Raw genomic sequence first — 22,603 nt, forward strand, 5'->3', positions numbered from 1 at the left:
AAGCACAGCCCTTTACAGAAAGGGGTTTTATTTAGTGAAACAGTGCCGATGTTACAAGCTGAAAAAATACAGCAGCTTCTGACAAGGCCCAGGTAACACATAATTTCACTAAATATTCACATGGCAGTAAAGTGGCGCGATTATGTCTGACAGGAGCTACGACACTATAGAAAGACCAGTATCCTACACAAATTACATGCGGCAGCATCTTGGAGCAACATAATCTCTAACGCAAAAGCAAAGTTGCACATGGAATGAACAATCCCATTGAGATGTCCACTTGACCGTGTCTCTGGGGTGGCTGCAACGCGCCACAGTACAAAACACCACCAACTCTCAGGGACTTGTTTTGTTTCACAAAGCAATTCAACCATGCATTTGGCACTCTAAATTAACATCCTGACACACATAAAACATACAAAAAAATTATCACAATTACAGTTTACCAAAAACATTGGCTGTACAACAACAGAGTACATCTTGAAAATAAAAATGCTATTAAAATACTTAAGCTGTTTTTTACAATACCGGCAAAATGTGTTTTAAGGTCCTGGCTGGACTATCTACTGTTCTCATCAGAATTCTAAACATCGCAGTCTGATCTGTTCTTCAGTATATACTGCAATTATAATAAAAACTTTTTTTTAAAGAACACTTACATTCCAAGTTTGGAAACTGGAACTTTAGCAGGGTGTCAGTTTGTGTTGTTCTGGAGGGGAAGAATGCCTAAAGAGACAGATACACCCCTGGCCCTAGAAGATTATAAGGAAAGGGGTCTCGCAGTAAGGTTAGTACTCACTGCTGTTTTGCTCTGTGTTGTGTGGCTGTCGACAGGTGTCCCAACTAGAGTGAAAATCCTGCTCGAGTGATCAAACTGTAAGACAGTCTATATGACCACAGTCAAATCACCTCCACTTCTCTCCCTCAATTCTCTGCAAACTTCAAACACCACTTCCTGCTACAGTCAGAGAAAACAACATTGCAAAAGATCAGTGACTGAAGTTTGTTTCCTACCGTGCGATGTTCCTCTTCAGTGTTACCGAAGAAGACGAGACTCGGCTACCACCACGTCAGGAGGATTAATTTGAATTAATTCATTAATCCTTTAACCCTTTGCGACACAGCTAAACCGAGGAAGCCCAACTCCAGGAGCTGGCGAGCCACGGTCCAGATTTAAAGATGCCTTACTATCGTCAATGGTCCGTTAGACCAATCAAGTTGTTAACTGATCAGATGAACTAATTAAGAGCATAGGGGTGGAGTGGCTCTCCAGGAAGTGGAGTGGAGGACACGGAGCTAATTGATGGAACTGGTGCATTCCTATGGCTGGCTCCATTCTCACCTGGGTACTTGAGGCTTCTAGTGCGCTCACCAGAACAGGGTACAGGTACAGGCAGCATCAGGAGGCAGAGCTGCAGAGAACTGACCTGTCCAGGGGCATGTGGACAGTGTGGACCTCTGTCCCTTAGAGCTGGTCTGCTCCCTTTGCTCTGGTTCCACAGGGCTTTGCTGACAAACATGTGAAAGGAAGGCAGTTACATGGTCACAGGTCCTTTGTAAATAGTGCAAAAATTACAAAACTGTGGCAAAATTCTGATTCTCCCTCCAAAGACAGACAAGAAGACGCAGAATCACATAAAAAACAGCCACAACAGGCGAGCTGTGCACAGCAGCATGCTTGCCTCCGCAAGTGTGGAAAGACAAACAATTGTGGAAAACTGCAGGGAGTTACACAGATATCAGCGGTGAAAGCAAGTGAAAATTTACAAGGTATATAGGAATACGTGATCTGCTCTCCGGGCTCTGGTTACCTCTCAAGTTTAGGTCTGTGAGAGGGTTACACAAGCCAACTCAATAGTTTGCCGATATGCTGATATTCAGAGAAGCAGGTCGAATCTATACACGTCCAGGATGTGTATTACAAACGGCACCTCGCTACCGGACTCGAGCTGTTCCTTCATGCTCCGGGTGGAGGAACACACACTGCTTCGGTTTCAGCTGCCAGTATTCACTGTCACTTTCCATGCTGTTCAGGTACCGGAACATCACGGTTTTAGTTCAAATACTGAGCACAAAAGAAAGCAGGGATATTAGTTAAGGGCATAAAGAGATTTCAGCTATCACAGACTCCCACCAGAACAAGCCTCAGTAGTATTTCATTGACAATGTTTATCTGCCTAGAGCTCGTACCGGTGCTTCAAAGAGAAAGACGGTGATAATACTATTTGAATTTCCAGCCTTTGAATGTTTCTCAGTACATTCTGCTATATTACAATAAAACAACATCTTATGTCTTAACATAACCTTCATAAAATAAATAATAATTTACAAGAAACAAAGTAATACTGGATATTTCCCATTTACTATACAATACTTCCTCCTGCTGTGCAGGAACTTCCTACAGCTCGCAGGAAAGAGTCTTCAGGGAGACCTGGAAACCAAAGGGCGAGAGTGGCCACTCCACCGTGGGGCAGGACTTTGCGTGACAGATGAAGTCTCTTTGAGGGAAAAACATTGTAGAGTACATTTTAACTCAAACCGCTCCTGCGTGTAAAGTCACATTCATCCTCTCTCATCGCAGTGAGACGGAGGAATATCCCAACTCTGTCATCTTACCCTCCTTGAAGGGACGTGACGCCACACGACACAATCAGCTCTAAACACCCGACAGAACTGCTACACACAGCAGCGATGAACCACCTGCTGTTTGAGTGGGACGAGGTGATCAGCTTGTTTTCTGTAATACCGAGCACGGACGGTAACGAGCTCCTCTTTACAGGGCTCGAGCCCGTGCTCACTGCACGTGCAGAAGGAATGAAGGGACAGAGACAGGCTGGGGTGCGTGGGACAGCAGTGTGCGCAGCTGGTGTTGGCTGCGCACCGTGGGGCTCTGTCCAGTGGGGCCCGGGGAAACAGCAGTTCAGACTCATGTATGGGAGGGGGCGCCCCTTGCCCTCGTAGCGGCCCTGTTGGGGTGCTCTCCGAGTCCCATGCGTCCACCTGCATGACTCCAAGCTTATCTGACTCCTTCATGCTTGCAATGGCCCAGGCAGCAAACCTCCCAGGCGCCCTGCGTGTGCGCTCCAGAAACGAAAAAAACAAACATTATGCTCATCAGCAAACCAGCGCATCAGTGTTTTTTTCAACACCACAGAAAGTACCTGTTAAAGAAATCAGGGCAAGTCTTCTTTTTTTCTATCTCCTCCTTCTCTTTTCGCTTTTGTACAAGAAGCCCCAGAACATGCGGTTTTAAATCGGATCCTCTTAGGCTGCAAAAAAACCCAGCCTGAATGCCCAGCCAGTGCCAGGCTGGTCGAGCTGCATGATGCTGCGCTTAGCAGCTAATCTAAGGGCTGGTGGCCTGTGTGGTCGTTCACATCGGCAGTAGTCTCTCTTCTTCCTTCTTAAACCCAACATGGGCTAAACACAAAACTCACAGCAGCACAACGGAGACACCACACGTATTGACGCTACAGGAAACAGTCCAGGTGTGGCTCTCTGTGCCCGACCAGAGCCACAGGTAAACAGCTACACTCATCTCCGCGTGGGACGCCCACAGCCGCTGCGATGCGAAGCAAAGGGCTTGGATGTTCGTCGTTTGGCCCCAGATATTCCTCTGGTCTGAAATCAACAGGTTTCCCATCGCGATGGGTTTGGCACTTTGCTCAGAAAGGCGAGTGGTATGGCAACGACTATTCGAAAGACATAAGGTTGGCTGGTATCTGCAAAGTCAAAGAGACAAAAACTCCCTTCAGTTACTGGAATACAACGCTTGTCTAATCAAACAACATGATCAGAATTCAGAGCGACTGACAGAGGCCAGGCAGAGAGCAGAGTCCTGGAGAAGCCGAGTCCTTCACCGCTGGAACACCGCGCCTCGTAAACGCACTGCGAGAGCATTTCTGTAGTAGTGCTGAAGCCTGCTCAGGACAGGGATTCCCAGAGTCCCCTAGCTGGGACAGCCATTAGCTACTGTAATCCCAATCCAAACACAGCTGCACTCCATTCTGTTGTTACTCATGGCAAGACAGCAATAGCAGAACCTTGAAACCACCCCCCTTGAACTCTTGACCTTTCGTACCTGCGGCCTGTTGCTCCTACAGGCGTCCTCCAGGTGCTTGTGCCAGATGATCGCCGAGAACCGAGAACCAGTCTGGAACTTGTAAACATTACCTGTGAAATAATTAAAAAGGCAGCTGTATTGAAACACTTTATTTTGAAAGCATACCTGAGTCAGCAGGTGATTAATATTAATGTGTTATCTTTCTGGGGCTCCTCTGTGGCTCCTGGTAGTCAGGCCCCAATGTCCCCCTATATTCTGAACTCCCCCACCTGTGAAGGGTGAGCCCTGCTGTCCGGAGGGCGCTGTGTTCTCACCTTTCTCAGGGTCGTTGAGCTGGAAGATGTTGGGGTGCTCCGGGTCGTCAGGCAGCACCACCATCCAGCCTGTTATGGAGAGCTTTTTGCAGGGCGTGGATTTGTACTGCAAGAGGAGCAAAAGAGGAGCAGTCAGCCCACAGCCCTGCAGAACCACCAGGCTGACAAGGGGAACACGCCCCTAGGGTAAGGGGAAAAAGATACGAGGAAAAGGAACAGGCTGCAGGCAGAAGGACAGAAGATCCCGGCAGTTCTAGAAAGTACAGAGGGCTTAAAGGTACTGTATATAATACATCGTTCAGACAAATAGCTGCATAAAGAAAAGACAAAAAGGTGGAAGTCTCCTCACATGACCTTGTATTCCTTCACTGACGCCCCAGGTCACCCAGTCTCCACCCCCGATCACTGACACACCCCAGGTCACCCAGTCTCCACCCCCTGATCACTGACACACCCCAGGTCACCCAGTCTCCACCCCCCCATCACTGACACACCCCAGGTCACCCAGTCTCCGCCCCCTGATCACTGACACACCCCAGGTCACCCAGTCTCCACCCCTTGATCACTGACACACCCCTGGTCACCCAGTCTCCACCCCCTGATCACTGACACACCCCAGGTCACCCAGTCTCCACCCCCCGATCACTGACACACCCCAGGTCACCCAGTCTCCACCCCCCGATCACCCAGTCTCCACCCCCTGATCACTGACACACCCCAGGTCACCCAGTCTCCACCCCCTGATCACTGACACACCCCAGGTCACCCAGTCTCCACCCCCTGATCACTGACACACCCCAGGTCACCCAGTCTCCACCTCCTGATCACTGACACACCCCAGGTCACCCAGTCTCCACCCCCTGATCACTGACACACCCCAGGTCACCCAGTCTCCACCCCCTGATCACTGACACACCCCAGGTCACCCAGTCTCCACCCCCCCATCACTGACACACCCCAGGTCACCCAGTCTCCACCCCCCCATCACTGACACACTCCAGGTCACCCAGTCTCCACCCCCCGGTCACCCAGTCTCCACCCCCCGATCACTGACACACCCCAGGTCACCCAGTCTCCACCCCCTAATCACTGACACGCCCCAGGTCACCCAGTCTCCACCCCCTAATCACTGACACACCCCAGGTCACCCAGTCTCCACCCCCCGGTCACCCAGTCTCCACCCCCTGATCACTGACACACCCCCGGTCACCCAGTCTCCACCCCCCGATCACTGACACACCCCCGGTCACCCAGTCTCCACCCCCCGATCACTGACACACCCCAGGTCACCCAGTCTCCACCCCCCGATCACTGACACACCCCAGGTCACCCAGTCTCTACCCCCTAATCACTGACACGCCCCAGGTCACCCAGTCTCCACCCCCCGGTCACCCAGTCTCCACCCCCTGATCACTGACACACCCCAGGTCACCCAGTCTCCGCCCCCTGATCACTGACACACCCCAGGTCACCCAGTCAAAGCCGCCCCCCCCCCCCGATCAGTGTCAAGCCCCAGGTCACTGCAACCCACAGGACTCACATGCTTTCTCTCTGTTGCTCTGAGGGCTTTTGCACCGAAGTAGGTGAGTGTGGAGCCGGAGAGAGTGATCCAGTAGCGGGTCCAGGAAGAAAGCTGAGGAAAGAACATCAATGGGATTAACGTGGGATCAGTAACGTCTGATGGTGAAAACAGGAGTGTATCTCCCTCACAGGAAGTGAGTGGAAGCAGACCCGTGTCACGTCACGGTGTCCGAGCCCGTGGTCATTACACGCTCCCTCCAGCAGACCAGTCTCTGCTCTCCAGGTCCTGCTTTAACGTCCTGCCTGGAAGAGCTGATCCTTCACAAAAGGCACTCGTTTATCTTTGCACACTTCCTTCACGGACGCATGTACCTGTTTACTAAGAAACTATTTACATGCTTAGTAACCTTGACGGGGAAATTCTGATGCCTGATGTAACAGAGTAGGTTCGTTATCTCAGAGCCTGCAGGGACAAAAGTCATATCAGGGCCCCTTCCGTCCTGCAGAAGCAGGTTCCTCTCTGCGCAAGGAGTCCCATCCTGGTACTTCTGTTTGGAGGCCCCGGTAACAACTCACGTGGCACTCACAAAAATGTCTGAGGAAGGGAAAGTGAATACTTGTGGAGTCCCCCTTCCACAGAGCTCCACATGACCATCGGACACCCCCACCAACGAGCCCCTCTTGCAACAGGCCTGCTCCCGGGCTTCCTGGTGAGTGACAACAGCCGAGCTGTGGGGCGGAGCAGAGAGCTGCAGCCTTACTGTGGGCTTCCTGCCTTCCTTCAGCAGAGTCTTCCTCCTCAAAGGGCCCTCCATGGTGATACTGCCTGCGTAGCTCAGGTTCACACCTGCAGGGCTGAGAGTGAGGGAGACATGGCAGTCAGGCTGAAGCCTGCGAATAAGCACTTCACCTACTGTGCACAGCGTGATCACAGACGCAGTAGTAATGCTACACATGTTGTAATATCGTTCCTCCTGGTCCATGGTGCAATTACTGACAAGATACTGACATGGACAATGTAGACAGGACTAATAATACCAATTTTAATAAATAAGATCATGCAAACTAAGCCAGTGTACACCGGAACAGAGGCAGTGTACACAGGATATACACACAGTGCAGTTTACTAAAGTAAACTAAAGTAAATTTAGTGTGAAAATGCATGGTATGGGATGTATGTTTGGGACTGAGGGCATTTCCAAGGCAGTAACCCCCAGACAGAACTCTGTGGCCAAGCTGTTGTCTGTGCCACCTGCAGGCAGGTGCGGGGCGGGTCTCCAGGCTGTCTGTGCCACCGGCACGAGAGAGAGCCGCACTGGCCAGGCATGCACAGGAACAGCAGGTCCCCCCCGACTGTACCTGTAAACGTAGCTGCGACTCCGAGGCGAATTTCGAGCCGGAACCCTCCAGTTGGGGCCCAGCGTGGCGTACATGCGGCCCCTGTTGGCAAATTCAAACGTCAGTCCAAAGCCCCCGGGCACTGCAGAGCAGAGCTCAACAGCGCCGTCATCACACAGACACACAGCATCAGGACACGGGGGTGCACTGCTCCTTCAACCCCATGAGTCACTTAAAGTACCTTTTCTCTCTTTGCAGAATTAATAACATAATTCATTTATTTAATTACCATTTGTCACTATTGCAACAGCTCAATGGATCTGAATTTTTTTAAACTAGATTTTGAGAGAGAGCCAGAGGAAGAGGCCAGTCTACCTGAACAGGTAGGTGTGGCTTGGATTCCTCTCAGCTCTCCAGCTGAAATCCTGAAATCCAGCCATTAGGGGCTGTCAGGTGCCTCTGAGAATTCATTTATACAGCTGCAAAACTGAACACATCACCAGCTTTTACTGGACTCCCAAGTTTATCAATTACATCAGTAAGAAAAAACCTGTTGGACTCAAACAACTTAACTCAATGTTATAGAAATGCAACAGGTTTGTTTTCAAAAGGCTTCCCTTACGCAAGCTGTCAAAAGGCCACTTGAGAGCTTTTGGGATAAACAGCTATAACACCAAAAACACAACAAGACTCATCAGATTCTAACTGTGGACAAGAGCAGAAACGTGAGTCTCTCCTGCGCCGGCCCTGAAGCAGCACAGAGGCAAGGCGGCTGGCAGGTTCGGGTCCAGACAGGGCGAGCTCGACAGGAATTCAGTATTTCAGAAGTACAGACATGCAGAAGAGACCTGCAGGGGCTTTTAAAAGTCCTCACCTTTCCACCCCCGATGACAGCTCCTCGCTGAACGAGCTCTCGCTGCTGCCTGCCGTCGGACACCGGCGGTTCGGGAAAGAGGAGAGATTTTAAAGAACATCACTGGGGGGGGGCAGCCACTGTAACTCAAAACTACGCCTCACAGCAACCTTCACCGCATGAATACACACCACCAACCCACAGCACAGGCTGTGCAAACCCACCCCCTGATACAGAACTATAAGCTTCATCATATCAATGTTTCTCCTAAGGCCTATATACTGGTTGTGTTGGCACAGGATTGATTATGGGAGAATCCATCACAGGGAACTTGGCGATGCGGAGTGCCCACAGCTGGCCTCATGCAGGTACTAGTGACCCACTAGGCTTCCTACTGCACCATACCAGAGGGCTTCCTGCCCTCTAGGGGCTGACAGAGGTAATGAGCAATCTCTCCATCTTCGCCTGACCTAACCATCACACTTAGAACACAAGCGTCATGATCACAGGGCTTCAGATTTCAGCATCACCTGTTCCTCCTGGTCCTGGTAAAACCTCAAGGATTCCTAATGGCATTCTGGCAAAATTAAAGGACGACAACAACAACAACTCAAAAGCGCCACCGGAGTTTAAAAACCCCGTTTCCCCCGTCTCGAGCAGAGATGACGTTTAAAAACCCCGTTTCCCCCGTCTCGAGCAGAGATGACGTTTAAAAACCCCGTTTCCCCCGTCTCGAGCAGAGATGACACAGCACAGCAGCCTTCAGCAGGAGGAGAGCCGCGTGCCGGCCTTACCGAGAGAGAGCCCGTTGGTGAACACCGAGCTGTGCGTGTGGTTCCTGGCCGGGCTGTGGGATTCCAGGAAGCTGTCGTCCAGGAGGTGCCTCGGCTTCTCCGTTGGGAAAGTGGCACTCTTGCTCTCCACCACGCTGAACTGGCACATCACACTGCAGAGCACCGACACAGCGGAGACACAACAACTTCACCCAGCAGCACCGGTGGGGTGGGAGAGACACTAATGCTGGAGCAGTATTCTCGCTCGAGCAGCACACTGTGGATTCGTCAGTCCTTTACTCGATTATTTATTCAAGGCAATATTACGGCCTTAAAAAGACTTGGAGGTTAGAATTTAAGGCGTGTGTTTTTACTAATGGTGAGATATGCAGCAGATTTGAGAGAGCAGTTGAGGCCAGAACTGTATTGTAAATGTAAATGTTGGCGCTGGGAAAACTGGGATCACTCACTTGTTGCCCAGGCTGTGGCTCTTCCTGTGCCGGGGCACGGGGGGGGTGGGCAGGTGGGCACCGACGGAGGTGTCAGGGCAGGTGGGCCGGCGGCTGAACCTCACTGAAGCCGTGACCTCCGAGGGGCCTGGGGGGAGAGTGGGGGCACAGGGCGTCAGACAACATGCAGGATCAGGGGACACGCGGCCCAGCGACACCCACACAGAGCGTATCCTCACCCCTGCATGAGGCCTGCTCTCTGTTTCACAACGTAACTCTGCACAGCCTGGCCTCACAGTGGCTGCAGCTAGAACCCGTCTCCCCAGTTAGGGAAGCTCACAGAGCACAGTCCTCCTGGCAGGCCAGACCACTCACTGACTGCACCACAGCACAGCTCTCTAGGAACTTAGGACTGATAAATTCAGGTCTAGGTTCTATCCAACCATTGATTTAAACTTGTGTTAAGCTGAAAGCGTTTCACTTGCAGTGAATTTAAGGGCAATGAAGCTCCTTTTTTCGAATGACTTCAGACGAATACGTGACAAACACAGACAACACTTTGCTTTCTCAGCTTTATTAGCATAGCTTTTACCACCAAATCCCACCAGTTAGACTACTCTGAAGTGCAGAACAGAATCCCTACAAACCTCCTGACAAGCCCTCCCCTCCCCTGCAGGCCAGGTTCCAGTGCTCCCGGATAATGACCCAGAGATGCAGAGAGAAATACGGCCCCTCTGTGCGCACTGGGCCCAATACTCATCAAGCCTACTCAGGAGGCACTTATATATAAAACAGATGCAGAGTGACTTCACAGACATGACTTAAAGCTTTACAATGATCGGTTTCCTGAGTTAATGTACAGGAATTATAAGACCGCCACTGGCTCATCCAGGGTACAATCATCTTAATTTACATCACAAGCCTTAAACACTGTTTTCCTACTATTGCATCGCGTCACAATGAAAACTCATTAATAGCTTCTGCAGACAGATCTCCCGTCCTCCCCCAGATCCCCTTCCTAACCCTAAACCAATTATCTTCAGACATTATGGAGCTGAGAAAAATATTTTTCTAATGTTAACATTGTTAACGTCTCCTGCAGAAAACATGTTCTGGTATCGCTGTAACAGGCGTGGGTTACCTTGTTTGTAGACAACGCATGAAGCATCTGGCTTGTAAATTCCTGCTGTTCACGTGTACACCAGCTGCACATGAACATGCATATTCTCTCAGATTGTTTTGACTGGCATGAACAGTTAAAATAACAACATAACCAACAGGACCGAAGAGACACTGAAGAGACACTCAGACGTCACAGAGCTCACACAAAAGTACCAGTAACACACCCACTTCGTGTGACAAAATAGATCTGACACAGCAAACAAGAAGAAACCAACTGTTCTCTGGAGGAAACCTTAGTCTGTCAGCATTCTCAGCGTGACAAGCAACTGTCCCTGACAATTAAACTGTATTTATTTTCTTTATGTGCTTTTACAAACACAAAGGCTTTAAAAAGCCGAGCGCCGAGTGAGGCGAGAACTGGAGACCTAAAAAGGCTCTGCTGGCTGGGAGGCCGAAGAGGAAAACCCCCCGGAGCCGAGCACGCCCGGCCTGCTTCTCGTCGGTGATGGAAAGGATCCGGCTGCTTGACAGCAGGACTTGTGATCTGCAAGCTGCGGCTCTCTTCTCAGTGCCCAAGTCTGATGAAAGTGTTATGCATGCATGAACTCCAGGTTTCCCAGAGCAGATAACAATGTGCAGGACTCCAGCCTGTGGCCAGAAACCCTGCAGATCCCTGGAGTAACTGTCTCCATCTGGAGCTCAGGTCTGTTTAAAAGAGAAGAGTGCAGGTTCTGAGGTGTGACCCAGAGCTTCGATACCGACACCTCAGTAGCATGCAAGCCAGTAAAAGATGAAGAAAATTAAAAGTCCAATAAAACAGAACAGGAACTGGGAACACAGTAAGACAAGGAACCAGACAAACTTTTCCATTTGACCCTGAAAGGTCTAATTGTGGGAGAGCAGCTCATTACTCATGTGGCTGAGAGTGAAACAGCACGAACAGAATCTGACCTCTCCTGCGTTACTGAGAACGCAATCTGAGGTCACGTTCCAGTCCAGGTACGTCTCCCGAGGGGTCCCCGAAGACGGGGCCGCAGTGAATAACAAGCCTACGACAGGAAACGCGCTTCACTAGTGCTGCTGCTTTTCTCGGTGTCTAATTTAAAGGCGCTTCAATGCTGAGGCTGCTCTAACAGTGACAATCACTTTCAAGAGAATACCACCCCCCTCGTGTTATCTCATTGACAACAGGAATCCTGGGGTCCCCCCTTAGCCACCCCCGATACCCTAAACAGCTCCACACGTCTCACGTCCGCGCCCCGTGGCTGGGATGTTCTTACCCAACAGCCATGTGCCGGTGCTGCCAGGTTTCCACAGCCCACGAGGCAAAGTGGAGGCCTGTGCAACTCCCTTCCGACACCCTGACGGAAACTACAGGTCACGTACAAGATAACTGCATTTATATACTGTATACACATACAGTATTAATGTCTAGAATAATTTTTATTCTAGTTTTTTCCTCCATCCAGTGTGGTGAGAAATAAGAGGCCACTGAAGCACTGTTCCAAATTTTTCATGACTAGATTAATGCACTGAAAATGCTTTTGAATGGTCTTATGATATATGAAAAGGGACGTTTTTTTTCCCCAAAATGAATGATGTTTTAATCTCCTTCCCAAGGGATGCAGTGAGATCGGTGCACAGTTGAAATGGGACAGTCTATAGGTGTGGAGTCTGGGACCTCAGGGGCACAGGGGCCTCGAATCAATGCAGAATCTGACTTCTGGGGAGTCTGACATTTTTATTACGAAGTATAAACTACTGCTTATGGTTGACTAGCTTGGCAAAGACCTCACATCCTACTGTTTAAATGAAGATCATTGCTGCAATTATTCCTGTTTATAAGAAAGGTTACTTCATTCCAAATACGTTTCCAAACACATAAATCCTCTAAACCACACCATGCGATTAAACATTCCACATCTGGGCCCTGCTATGGTTTTACCACACCAGTACCGTGCTTGTAATATGCTTTACCTTCGCTTGCATCAAGCATTCCTGTACCTCTGCTTTAGCTCTCATGTTGTTAGCGTGATTTCCCTGCGCTTACCAGAACATACCGCAGTAATCGTGTACACTAACAGGCCACAATATTAGGAGGCAGAGGCAGTACTAAGCGGCAAGAGACTGACTCCCAGTGCCTTCCCTGGCCAGAGCCCAGTCTCCGTCCGGCAGAGAGCTAGGGGAACTGCAGTCTGATCCCAGATGCCAGAGCTCTCCTCCCGCCTCTGCCGAAGGTGATCCAGCCGGAAGAGGGGGATGAGATCAGACCAAAGATACTTGGAAACCTTGTGGGACACAGGCCTGTCCTGTTCAGGCTGCTGCAGCTCACAGAGGCCCAGCCGGTCTTATTTCGGTCAGTGAGTATATCAGGGCAGGCGCACTCACAGAGAAACTGCTAAGGTTTCGCTTCATAAGCGCTTGTGCATTTTCAGGTTTGTTCCCGATTTAAGCAGCACGACACCAGTTATTTCTTTATTGGAGAAAAAAGCATATCACCATTAATTTACAACTGTTTATAAATTTTGGCTACTTCAATTACAGAAGGTTATTTTCCACAGCTGCAGGGAAAACAAAATTCCTAGAAATCCGGTTAATTGGGATTGTGCTGAGCTGCAAGATTAGACAAAGTTTATGACCACTCTTTTCCCACAGGATGGAAGCACGTGTTGCACTTTCACGCAAACAGAGCAGCTTTCTCCAGCCAGCACATGGCAACAATGAAGCTCCGACCACAACTGCACTATTATATCATAAACCTTGTTCAAAGAGCAGGAGAAGCACTACTGGGTGCAGCTCAGGCAGACAGATGGAGCAGAGCGAGCTCATTCACACTGAAATTACACACGGCGGAGCCTACACCCACCACTTCAGATCTGCCCATACAGAGGCAGATCTATACTGTACTGTACAGAGACAGATCTATACTGTACTGTACAGAGGGTGCCTGGAAAGCCAGGTGGCCCTTTCAAATGGAATGAACACTGTGCACTGTGGATGAGTTACATACACATGATAAGCCTGGCACTGTGGAACAGCAGCATCGCCCAGTAGTCATCACTACTTTCCACCAGAGGGCTCTCTGCGCTCTCCTACCTCAGCCCCCCCAGCTGTGAGCTGCTGCTGTCTGCTGGAACGTACTCACAATGTGCTCATTGCTACAGATACCAGATGTCACTGATTGACGGTGCACAGTCTTCATGAAAGCTGCATTTTTATTTGCACCAACTAATTTTATTAGGACCCCGCACTGACTGTATGTGCTTAGACTATACATAGCCTGATACCGTGTACGGCACCCTCAACAGCTATTTTCCAACAGTTTCTACTTGTAAAAGACCATGCAAAACAGCCACATCCAAAATACGTGGGCATGTACATTCCTTTTGCATTTAAATCAAATAAAAAGCTGCTGTTTTCCATATTGAACTAGCAGATTTTGACTGTAACAGCTTGACAAATTACATCACATTTTATATTCCGCTCTGCTGACAAGAAAGCTGGACTCGCGTTGAACACTACAGCCTCTCATGATCTCATCATTAGAAACTTCCTCCAAAAGCATTAAAATAACAGTTTCTGCAACATCTTTGCTGGAATCAATAATATTTCATTTTGTTTTGCTTTGGCAACTGAGCAACACTACCTCACTCATTTGGCAAAACCAGAGTGAAGCTATTGATTGTGCTGAAAGCTTTGCTCTGACTCTGTGCAAAAGGTGCCCTGGCTCAGTCTTTTGCACAACCAAGTGTTAGTGTGACTCTCCGTCTGCAGACACATCACTTTTTATATCCTGAAATGTTTGTTATTCTATTGTACTGTATTATAACCCTTCATTTCATTTTTACAACTACTGTATAGTACAATGCTTTTTGCTGTATAATATATTAATTATATAGAAGTTGCAAATGGTTAATTGTGGTTAATCCTGTACACATAGGGCTTCTACACAACATAGTTTTACACAGTTTAGCAATTGTGTTGCAATTAAATCACCTGCAAAGGCATCAGCAAAATCAATATATCTAAAGCACGTTGTAACAGTAACTGACCACAGGGACAAGAGGAAGACATGTTATGCAGGTGAACAGTTTGGGTTCACAAATAACTTCTGAAACCCACAAGCTCCTTGTCATTTAATCTTAAAGGCTAAAAATGAAACTTTATACATGCTATACAGGTATAAATACAAAGCTCTGAAACTAGAACATCTTTCATTACTAACATGCAATCAATTACTAACTAAGTGCTCAATGATTAGCAGATGAATGGTGCTTTTGAATTCCTCTACTTACATCCACAAAAATGCGATCTGAGTTGCCTAATCTGAAGGGCTACCAGGTTCTCGGTATAGAGTTACATCTTTTATAAGCACATCACTGCTCCATCCTGATTCCATTTGGTGGTGTTGACTGTCAGGTTCGTATTTGTCAGAAGATAAATTCACATCTGCCTAGTGCCCTTTTCTTGAACTCATTGTCTGAACTTCATCCCAAGCTGTACAGTATAATAGCACCTAATGTTTGGTGTTTGTTAAGTACTGAATACTGATATAATAGATATACTGCATAATAGATGCCCTATGTGAGCAGACGCTTGAACAGCTCTTTTTGTGCTGGCAGACCCAACTCATACTGAGCAAAAGTCCCACTTCTCTCAAAATGACCTTGCAATTAGGGCATGCGTAAAAAAAATAAAAACAGAGTCTATTTACCAGTTGCCAGGACAACATCTGCAAACAAATTCCATAACTGAATCAGACTCACTCGTATTGTTAGTGAAGAATTAGATGGAAAATTAGAGATTGTGGTAAAAAGAACAAAGAGGCCAAGGCAATCGTTCAGCTGCCTGTTTCTGAAGCTTGGTGCACTTTTTTAAAATTCCCAAAACACCACTGCAGCGGCCCAGAGCCCTGGGCTGGGAAGAGTGTGCGTGTGTGCGTGTGAGAGAAAAAATGTGGGGTAATTCCCCCAGTTTTTCACTCCGATCCCAGGGAGCTGCCTCTCTGCTCCTGGTCAAAACGGAAAGCGCAGCCATCCGGGGAAACCGTCCGCTGGGATCCCCGCTCCGCGGAGGCCGTTCCATACTTCCAGCCGTTGGAATGAACGACTGGTTGCACTTCCAGCCAAACATCCGGCAGCTGACGGATCAGACCTGGGGAACATACTGGAGCGCTCCTAACCCTTTCAACATCAATCCCAGCGTCAGGGCTCTCAACCACGGCACTGCAGAAATAACGGCTACAGGCCGGGAGCCCTGTGGCAGGTCCCATTCCCACAGCCTGGCACAACTACCTTCATTACTGAGCTGACTGTCACACTTAGGGCCCCAGACATGGAGCCACAGAGGTCCAGGACGCTTCAGGAAGCCCAGGGATGAAACCAGTAGACTCCATCACACACCTACAGTTTGTCCCTCCACATGCAACTTCCAATTATATCCTGTCTATATCCAGAAGGTCAGGAGCACAAACCAGCAACAGAACTGCAGTGTTAATTGAGTGCTGCTTGACATGGGCATGGGCAGGGAGCAAGGGCTAGTCTCAGGCCTCTGGGGTCGGGTATATTGTGCGGAAATGAGTTCTCAGTTTCTCTGGAAGGTGGTGAGTCCGCAGCACTGACTCCAGCCCTGGGGGGCAGCCCAGAGAACAGTCGGGCCTGGACCTGCTGCCTTGGTGCCCTAGTGGGGCCACAGCACCAGGGATTGAGACTGCTGTGGGCCGTGACTGCAGCCAGCGCGGGGGGGACAAGAGAGAGATTTGGGACATGGGTGGGCTGCAGCACTCTGTACGAGCTGGAGTGATCAGATGGTAATTATTCACAGAATAATTGCGTGGGATCCTAAAGAAAACGAAAGCTTGCCAACAGATGTCCTGCCTGATATTTAGCAGGAACTGTTAGAAGACGGCTTTGGTGCACTTAATTGGGGATCAATTAAAGAAAAAACACAGATTATTGCAGGCTCAGCTACATATGTAACCTAATTATAATTCCTGTTAACAGCTCTCAATCTCAAACAACAGTTTCTCCGGGTTGATGGGGGATCAGCTTTTAGTACTGAATGGAGATCATCTGTCTTTCAGAGACCGCGGCACAAGAACAGCCTCGCAGACGAAGTTAAAGTGAGATGTGCCATCAGGCCGCCAGCCAGCCAGAGTTTTACTAGCTGGTTGTAAGGATAGAGCCTCCCTTCTGAGCTGTGCATTTTTATTTGTTTTCTTTCGGCTCACTCTCAGAAGCCAAACCGCACTTCCCTTCCAAATCGAACATGTAATGATTTAAGCAGTCCAACATTCGCCCCTTTTCAAAGCCCTGCAATAACTCTTGTATTGCCTGGCTTCGTAGGTAGGCAATGACTTCATTCTTCCATTGCAAAAGTGCTTCAAAACAGGGCACGCTCTGTGAAGTTATTAACCACGCGGCTCCCCAGCGAAATGCTGCCCCACCTCCCACAGCGAGAGCCCCAGCCAGGATGTGGGGAAACTCGGACCGGCGAGTTCAATCCCGGATCCGGACTGAAGCATGTTGATGAGGTGACGACACCGCTAGCGTCAGCCGACGATCAGTTCAGCACAGCTGCCTGATACACCCAGGGTTTAAAAGCACTCAGTCAAGATAACAAAAATCAGTAACTGCTGCTAGAGATTTGAATAGCGGAGTGAAAGGCCAAAAAAATCACCTTGAGTCTACATTTAAAGCTTTTGTGAAAGGAGCAGGAAGAAGCAAGCTGAGATATTTTTGTGAACTACGGTAGCAGCCTGCTACAAGTTAAAAGGTCTCTGTCATGCTGGTGCCGGGCCATCTGAGGGCTTTCTGTTGCAGAAGGGCGTTACCTTACCTGCCAGGTCTTCCTTTGAGGACACCAGCCGTGGGGAGCTGTTCCCTGGCTCGATCTTCAAAGACAACCTGCAACACAGGAGACAGGTCCCAGTCAGCACAGAGCGCAGCAGGCGGCACACCTGTCCAGGTAGCCTGGCCACATGGCGAGATGGGCGTCTGTGCTCAAGGTGTGAGCAGTGGGGTCAGATGCTGAGACTTCACAAACATGGAACCATCTGACATCAGAAAATCCAATGATTTCCACACACAAAACAAATCACAATACAGAAAATGTTACGACACAATTACAGGGTGTCTACTGGCCCTCAGGGATACAGTCCCATGGACTCGTGTAGGTGGCTCAACAGTCTATTGCTCTTTAAAGAGAATTACAAACATGCATTCCAAACTCACAGCTTGTAAAACTGTCTTTTAAAAAAATGTGCGTGTACAGTAAACATGCATTTCTAGGAGTATGTGCCAAGTGTTTCTTTTGTGAAGAAAACAAAAGCCTGCTGGGATCTGAGGACTGAGCACAAAAGACTAGGAAACATCTGCTAAAGGGCTATTGTCCAGGATCGACTGCAACCCTGGAAGGGAACCTGAAACCCAGTCCTTCAAGTCCAGTCTGTATTCTGCCTCTGTTGGGCTGGTGTGTGTTCTCTCCGCATTCGTTCATTGTGTGTTCAGTTGTGTGCGCGCGGAGTACCATGTTTTAACTCCCAGAATCACTTGGGTCCTCTTCTTTAAGAAGCAAAAGAAGAAAATGCAAGGAAAGCATTGTGTGACTGGAAGAACATTAAGTGTCTTTAAAACTCCCACGGAGATAATGTGACAAGGAAGAAATACAAAAAAAATAAATAATTCAAATCCCTCATCAGGGCATTTGCCAATTCTTTATTATCTTCTGTAATAGACGGCTTTGTGCACTCCACACTGGAGCTCCTACACAGAGTGAGGCCAACACTTGAGGCCAAGCGTTGCAAGAAAACGCTTTCTGTCTTCTGTGCGTGGGCATGATGGAACTGATACCAGCCACCTGGTATTATGGAAAGCTTGATAACACACGATAACAAGCGTGCACATGCATGCTGGCACCCCCCTGTGAATCCATGTGCGTGCGCTGCACGGCCTGAGTCACGCCTGACAGCCCTGTGCCAGCTCACGTCTTAACTGCGGTCCTTGATGCCTGCGAACGACGCGTCCAGACCCCGCGCTCGGAATGCCAGCTCCCAGTCTGCTTTTGCGCTTCCGCAGGAAATTGATATTGGATGCCTGCCGTTTCGGAAGGTTTTGCTTTAAAGAACAATGTCATTTCATTGGAAACAACATACAAATGCGCAATGCTGTTTACAAGCGCAGACCAGCTGCAGAAATGATGACTTTGCCTTGCATCTCAAACCACAGCTCTCACATCTTTGAACACTCTTCCCATGCAAATTGTGGCTGTGCATTGCGCCTGTCAAGGCCTCTAAAACCATTTACACTTCTGCTGGGATGTTTTAAGTCTAAATTTAATTTCAGCGGTACTGTGTACTTTTATGAGCAGAGTAAAGAAAAGCACAGAAGCACTGCAGTGTTTCACTGGTGCTGGTCTGCTGGAATTAATGGATTGGCTTAAAAGTGTTAATTAGAATGCAGTTTTCCCCCACATTTGACATTTTACCAAAAAAAAAGAATAAGTTTCTTGGCAAAGTATTTGTTCTGAGTTGTCAAACCTTGAAGTGTCTAGAATACTAAACAAAATCAAGAGATGCGCAGACAGTAACCTGTAAGACATGAAATGACATCCAGTGAACTCAGGACTGCCAGCTCTTACTTCTCCTGGTTCAGCCTGGTCTCAGACACAACCTGATGCTGAAATAAAGAGCCTGCAGGCAGCAGATCTGTACCCTTTATCTGAAGAGTAAATGGTTTTAAATGTTTTACGCTACAATTATGTTTCTCATCTTGACTGCTGAGAGAGAGGCAGGGAGCATCAGGCCAGTGAAAGCGTTTTCTGTAGTAACAAGTCTGTCTCAGTGCCTGTCTCTGCAGTAATAAGTATGATCAGTGGTGTCTCAGTGTCTTTCCCTGCAGTAATAAGTATGATCAGCGGTGTTTCAGTGCCCTGTTCTGGTTATTTCTTAACATATGAGAGCTTAGAGAGGGCCAATGCACTGCAGTGCTTATAAAAGTTAAAAGATAAGCTACAGCAAGTCAGAGTGAAGCAGAGTTTGGGTTCCACAAACATTCCTGTAGAAAACAGAGCGTGGGTATTCCACAGTACCCAGAGGCATGACCCGGGCACTGCTGGGCTCCATGCACAGTGTAATTCTTACTGTGCGCTTGAGGCAAACGCTAATGACTGATCTTTTCTAAATCCACACAGTGCTTATAACCAAGCATGAACTGTAAAGCACTTGCATCCTCCCATGTTAAATATGGCTTTCCGTAAGTGAACATTTCCAATTTAACTTCCAGCAGATACCAATTACCACTTGCATGCTCACAGAATAACAGCTTTTTAAAAGCCTCCTTTATAACCACATTAATGACAATTTAAATTCCAAAAACTTCACTCTGCGTTTCATGTTCAAAGGTCTGAGAATCTCAGAATTTTTTTGCAAAGGAGCCAACATAACTGCCTCCTCAGCACTTTGGGTGTGAGGGCAGAACAGACTTTTCCTTTTGGGGAGGTGGGACAACTTCAAAGTATGACTGTGAAAAAATGAGTAAAAAAAGAAAACAACCCAAATGCCGTGCAATGAAAACAGGCCTTCTGTGGACTATTGCATGAATGTTAAATAGTTGGTTTTGCAGAGTGTGAAGATTTTACTGCTGCTTCAGAATTTTACACTGAAGGAACTTTCATTGAATTGAAGTGACCTGCCTGTTTTTACATATCGTCTTCCCCAGCACCATTAAACCACGTGCATCCAACCACAGAAGAGCCAGCGTGCAGTGAGATGTGGCGTCAGATGGGTTTATCTTGTGACGCTCTTCCTCCTGAAGAATCTCGGGGGTCAGCTCGGCTCGCTGTCGCCACGCAGAGACTCTCCTCCTCCACCGCGTGACGTCACGGCGAGCTCACAGGTGCTCTAGCAGCTGACTGCTGCGCCGATCAGGGCCTCTCAACCCCAGGCAGCTCCGCCGCAGGGCGAATCCCAGGCTCACCGGGCTCAGACCAGGGAGTGCCGTTTCCCAGCGGAGCCACTTGGGAGCACCAGAGGCCGGACTTTAGATGAAAATCACATTTTTCCCCGTGTATTGTATCCTCTGAACATGGAAATGGATCGTGTATGGAAACGACGTGCGGAATTCAGAAATCGGTGGTGTCAGATCGACAGCTGATTAGAGGGGGCAAGAGAGGAAGGCGGAGAGAGAGGAACTTTATACCTGCCCCGGGAAAAGTCCTGTCTTCTCATTAAAAAAAATGACTCATGACTCGGACAAGACTCGTTAGAGAGCGAAGAGCGTGTAGGCATCAACAGAGCAAACATCTGGATGCAGACCAGCAGCCCACAGCTGGCTTGGTCCCCCTTTGCCGCCTGTCGCTGGGAATTCACAGCCTGGTGCTCCGCACGAGGAGGAGGAGGGGGCTGGGGGAGAAACGAGACCACCCCCCTAACTCTCTCTTACATGAAACCCAGCTGGCTCCCCTGTCTCCCCCACATCTTCTATTTCCAAGTGTAAGCCAGATTTTCCTAATTCCTAACCACAGAAAAATGAATCCAATTAAACAAGCCAAGGCCACATGTCAAGAAACAACATTTTCCTATATGTATCTATATCGGCACTCACAGGAAACCATTCTTTCCTGTAAGCATACAGCTGAGAACAAAGCAAACAGTTTTATGGATTTTTTCCACATATAAATACACTTAGAGAAAATCTCAAACTTGGAGTAGTTCCTGTCTTTTCAGTTGACATCGTATATGTTAACACGAACACTGTGCAACACTTAAGAAAGTGGTTCTTGAGTGAGGAAGAAACGACTGGATCATGTGGTTGAAACGAATTCCCCGGGGATCTGTCAAAAAGCACCTAGATGGGACTCCCAGATCAATGAACAACTTCACAACCAAAAGAGTGAGATGGGACAAATGATCTGTGCTTAAAGAAGAGCGCTCAATCCCAGAAATCCTGTTCCAAACAAGTGTCATGCTGTTGTGCTTGGAAAATCCTCCTCATCTGGGTTAAAAGTGCAGAAATTAGACACCTTACATGCTGCGACATCACCACAGCCAGCTGGCAGCCACACATGCACTGACAAATCCACAGACCTGGAGGAGCAATGACTTCATGCTCCAGAGCGCCAGAACCAGAGGCGGCGGCGATCCAAGAACGATGGGGGGGCCGAGAGCCAGACTGGCACACTGCCCCGCCCCGCGCCGCCCCGTCCCGGCGGCCTGTACACGGCATCAAAGCAGCAGCTCCAGGCTGACCTCCACCTCAGCTCACAGACTGATAACAGACCCATGGAAAAAAACACGCTGAGCCGACGAGGGGGAGCGAGGGGACGTGCCAGACAAGCTCATCTGTCTGGTTTACTGGACAGAACACGCCGAGAGAGAGAGAGAGACGCGACACCCTCTTCAGCACCGGACCAGAACAAACATTCTGTTCCGGTCGGACCTGACGAATCGCTCTCCGCGCGAGGCGAGCTGTGCCACTGTGGAAGAGCGGACTTGGCGCCGCAGTGGCCGGGCCGTGCCGAGACACGGGGTCGGGCAGCCGCCGACGGCGAACTGCAGCAACCCCGCACGTGCGGCGAGGGGCTGACCACACTCTGTCACCTGAGCAAACTCAAGCGCGGCTTCCCTTTCCGCATGTCAAGCTCTGCAGGGAAACTGCAGGGGCTGATGGGTTAACTTGTCAAGACCTGCTGCGTCGGTTATCGCGCTCGCCGCTCGCTGGGATTCACGCACCGTCCTTGTCCATCAGGCCCACGGCTCAGTGTGACGGAGCTGCAGAAGGATTTCCGTTACAATCTGACCACGGTGGTGCCTGAAGTGCATCCCTGCAGCCTGGGAGCAAAGATCAGAACGCCAAGTCCATCCCCGGGTCTGTGAAGAGCTCCAGGAGCTGCGCTTTAAAGAGACACTGCACACACATCTTCCCTAATCTATTCACTTTGAACAAACTGATATGAAGTGTCAGCTTGGAGTATCATGAAGTATGATCTGAAGTACAATAAGTACTGTATATACATGTAGTCTTCAGGCCTCTCTTCAATGTTTATTGACTTTCAGCCCTAAAGCACTGAGGTTCTGCAGACAGACTGAGCTATAGAGACACAGGCAGGCTCATCTAACAGCACATACTGTTATAAAATGAGTGAGCTGTTCCAAAGCACTACACAGAAACAGA

General features: G+C 48.9%; 1 protein-coding gene across 3 annotated transcripts in view; it reads right to left on the reverse strand.

Annotated features, from left to right (window-relative positions):
• Nucleotides 1-11: 11 nt before the first annotated feature.
• The window catches only part of ralgps1 (Ral GEF with PH domain and SH3 binding motif 1), a 144,961-nt gene continuing 122,369 nt past the window's right edge, over nt 12-22,603 (reverse strand). For all 3 annotated transcript variants that reach the window (XM_088615142.1, XM_088615141.1, XM_088615140.1), the window contains 10 exons: nt 17,271-17,338; nt 9,333-9,459; nt 8,884-9,035; nt 8,111-8,159; nt 7,258-7,338; nt 6,660-6,753; nt 5,918-6,010; nt 4,378-4,483; nt 4,082-4,173; nt 12-3,722 (listed from right to left, as the gene is read on the reverse strand). In XM_088615142.1, coding sequence (XP_088471268.1) covers nt 3,693-3,722; nt 4,082-4,173; nt 4,378-4,483; nt 5,918-6,010; nt 6,660-6,753; nt 7,258-7,338; nt 8,111-8,159; nt 8,884-9,035; nt 9,333-9,459; nt 17,271-17,338 — 892 coding nt within the window. In that variant the 3' untranslated portion in view covers nt 12-3,692. The remainder of the gene's footprint in view (nt 3,723-4,081; nt 4,174-4,377; nt 4,484-5,917; nt 6,011-6,659; nt 6,754-7,257; nt 7,339-8,110; nt 8,160-8,883; nt 9,036-9,332; nt 9,460-17,270; nt 17,339-22,603) is intronic.

Source organism: Lepisosteus platostomus, chromosome 21, assembly GCF_059453375.1.
Source record: "Lepisosteus platostomus isolate fLepPlt1 chromosome 21, fLepPlt1.hap1, whole genome shotgun sequence".
NCBI classification, from domain to species: domain Eukaryota; kingdom Metazoa; phylum Chordata; class Actinopteri; order Semionotiformes; family Lepisosteidae; genus Lepisosteus; species Lepisosteus platostomus.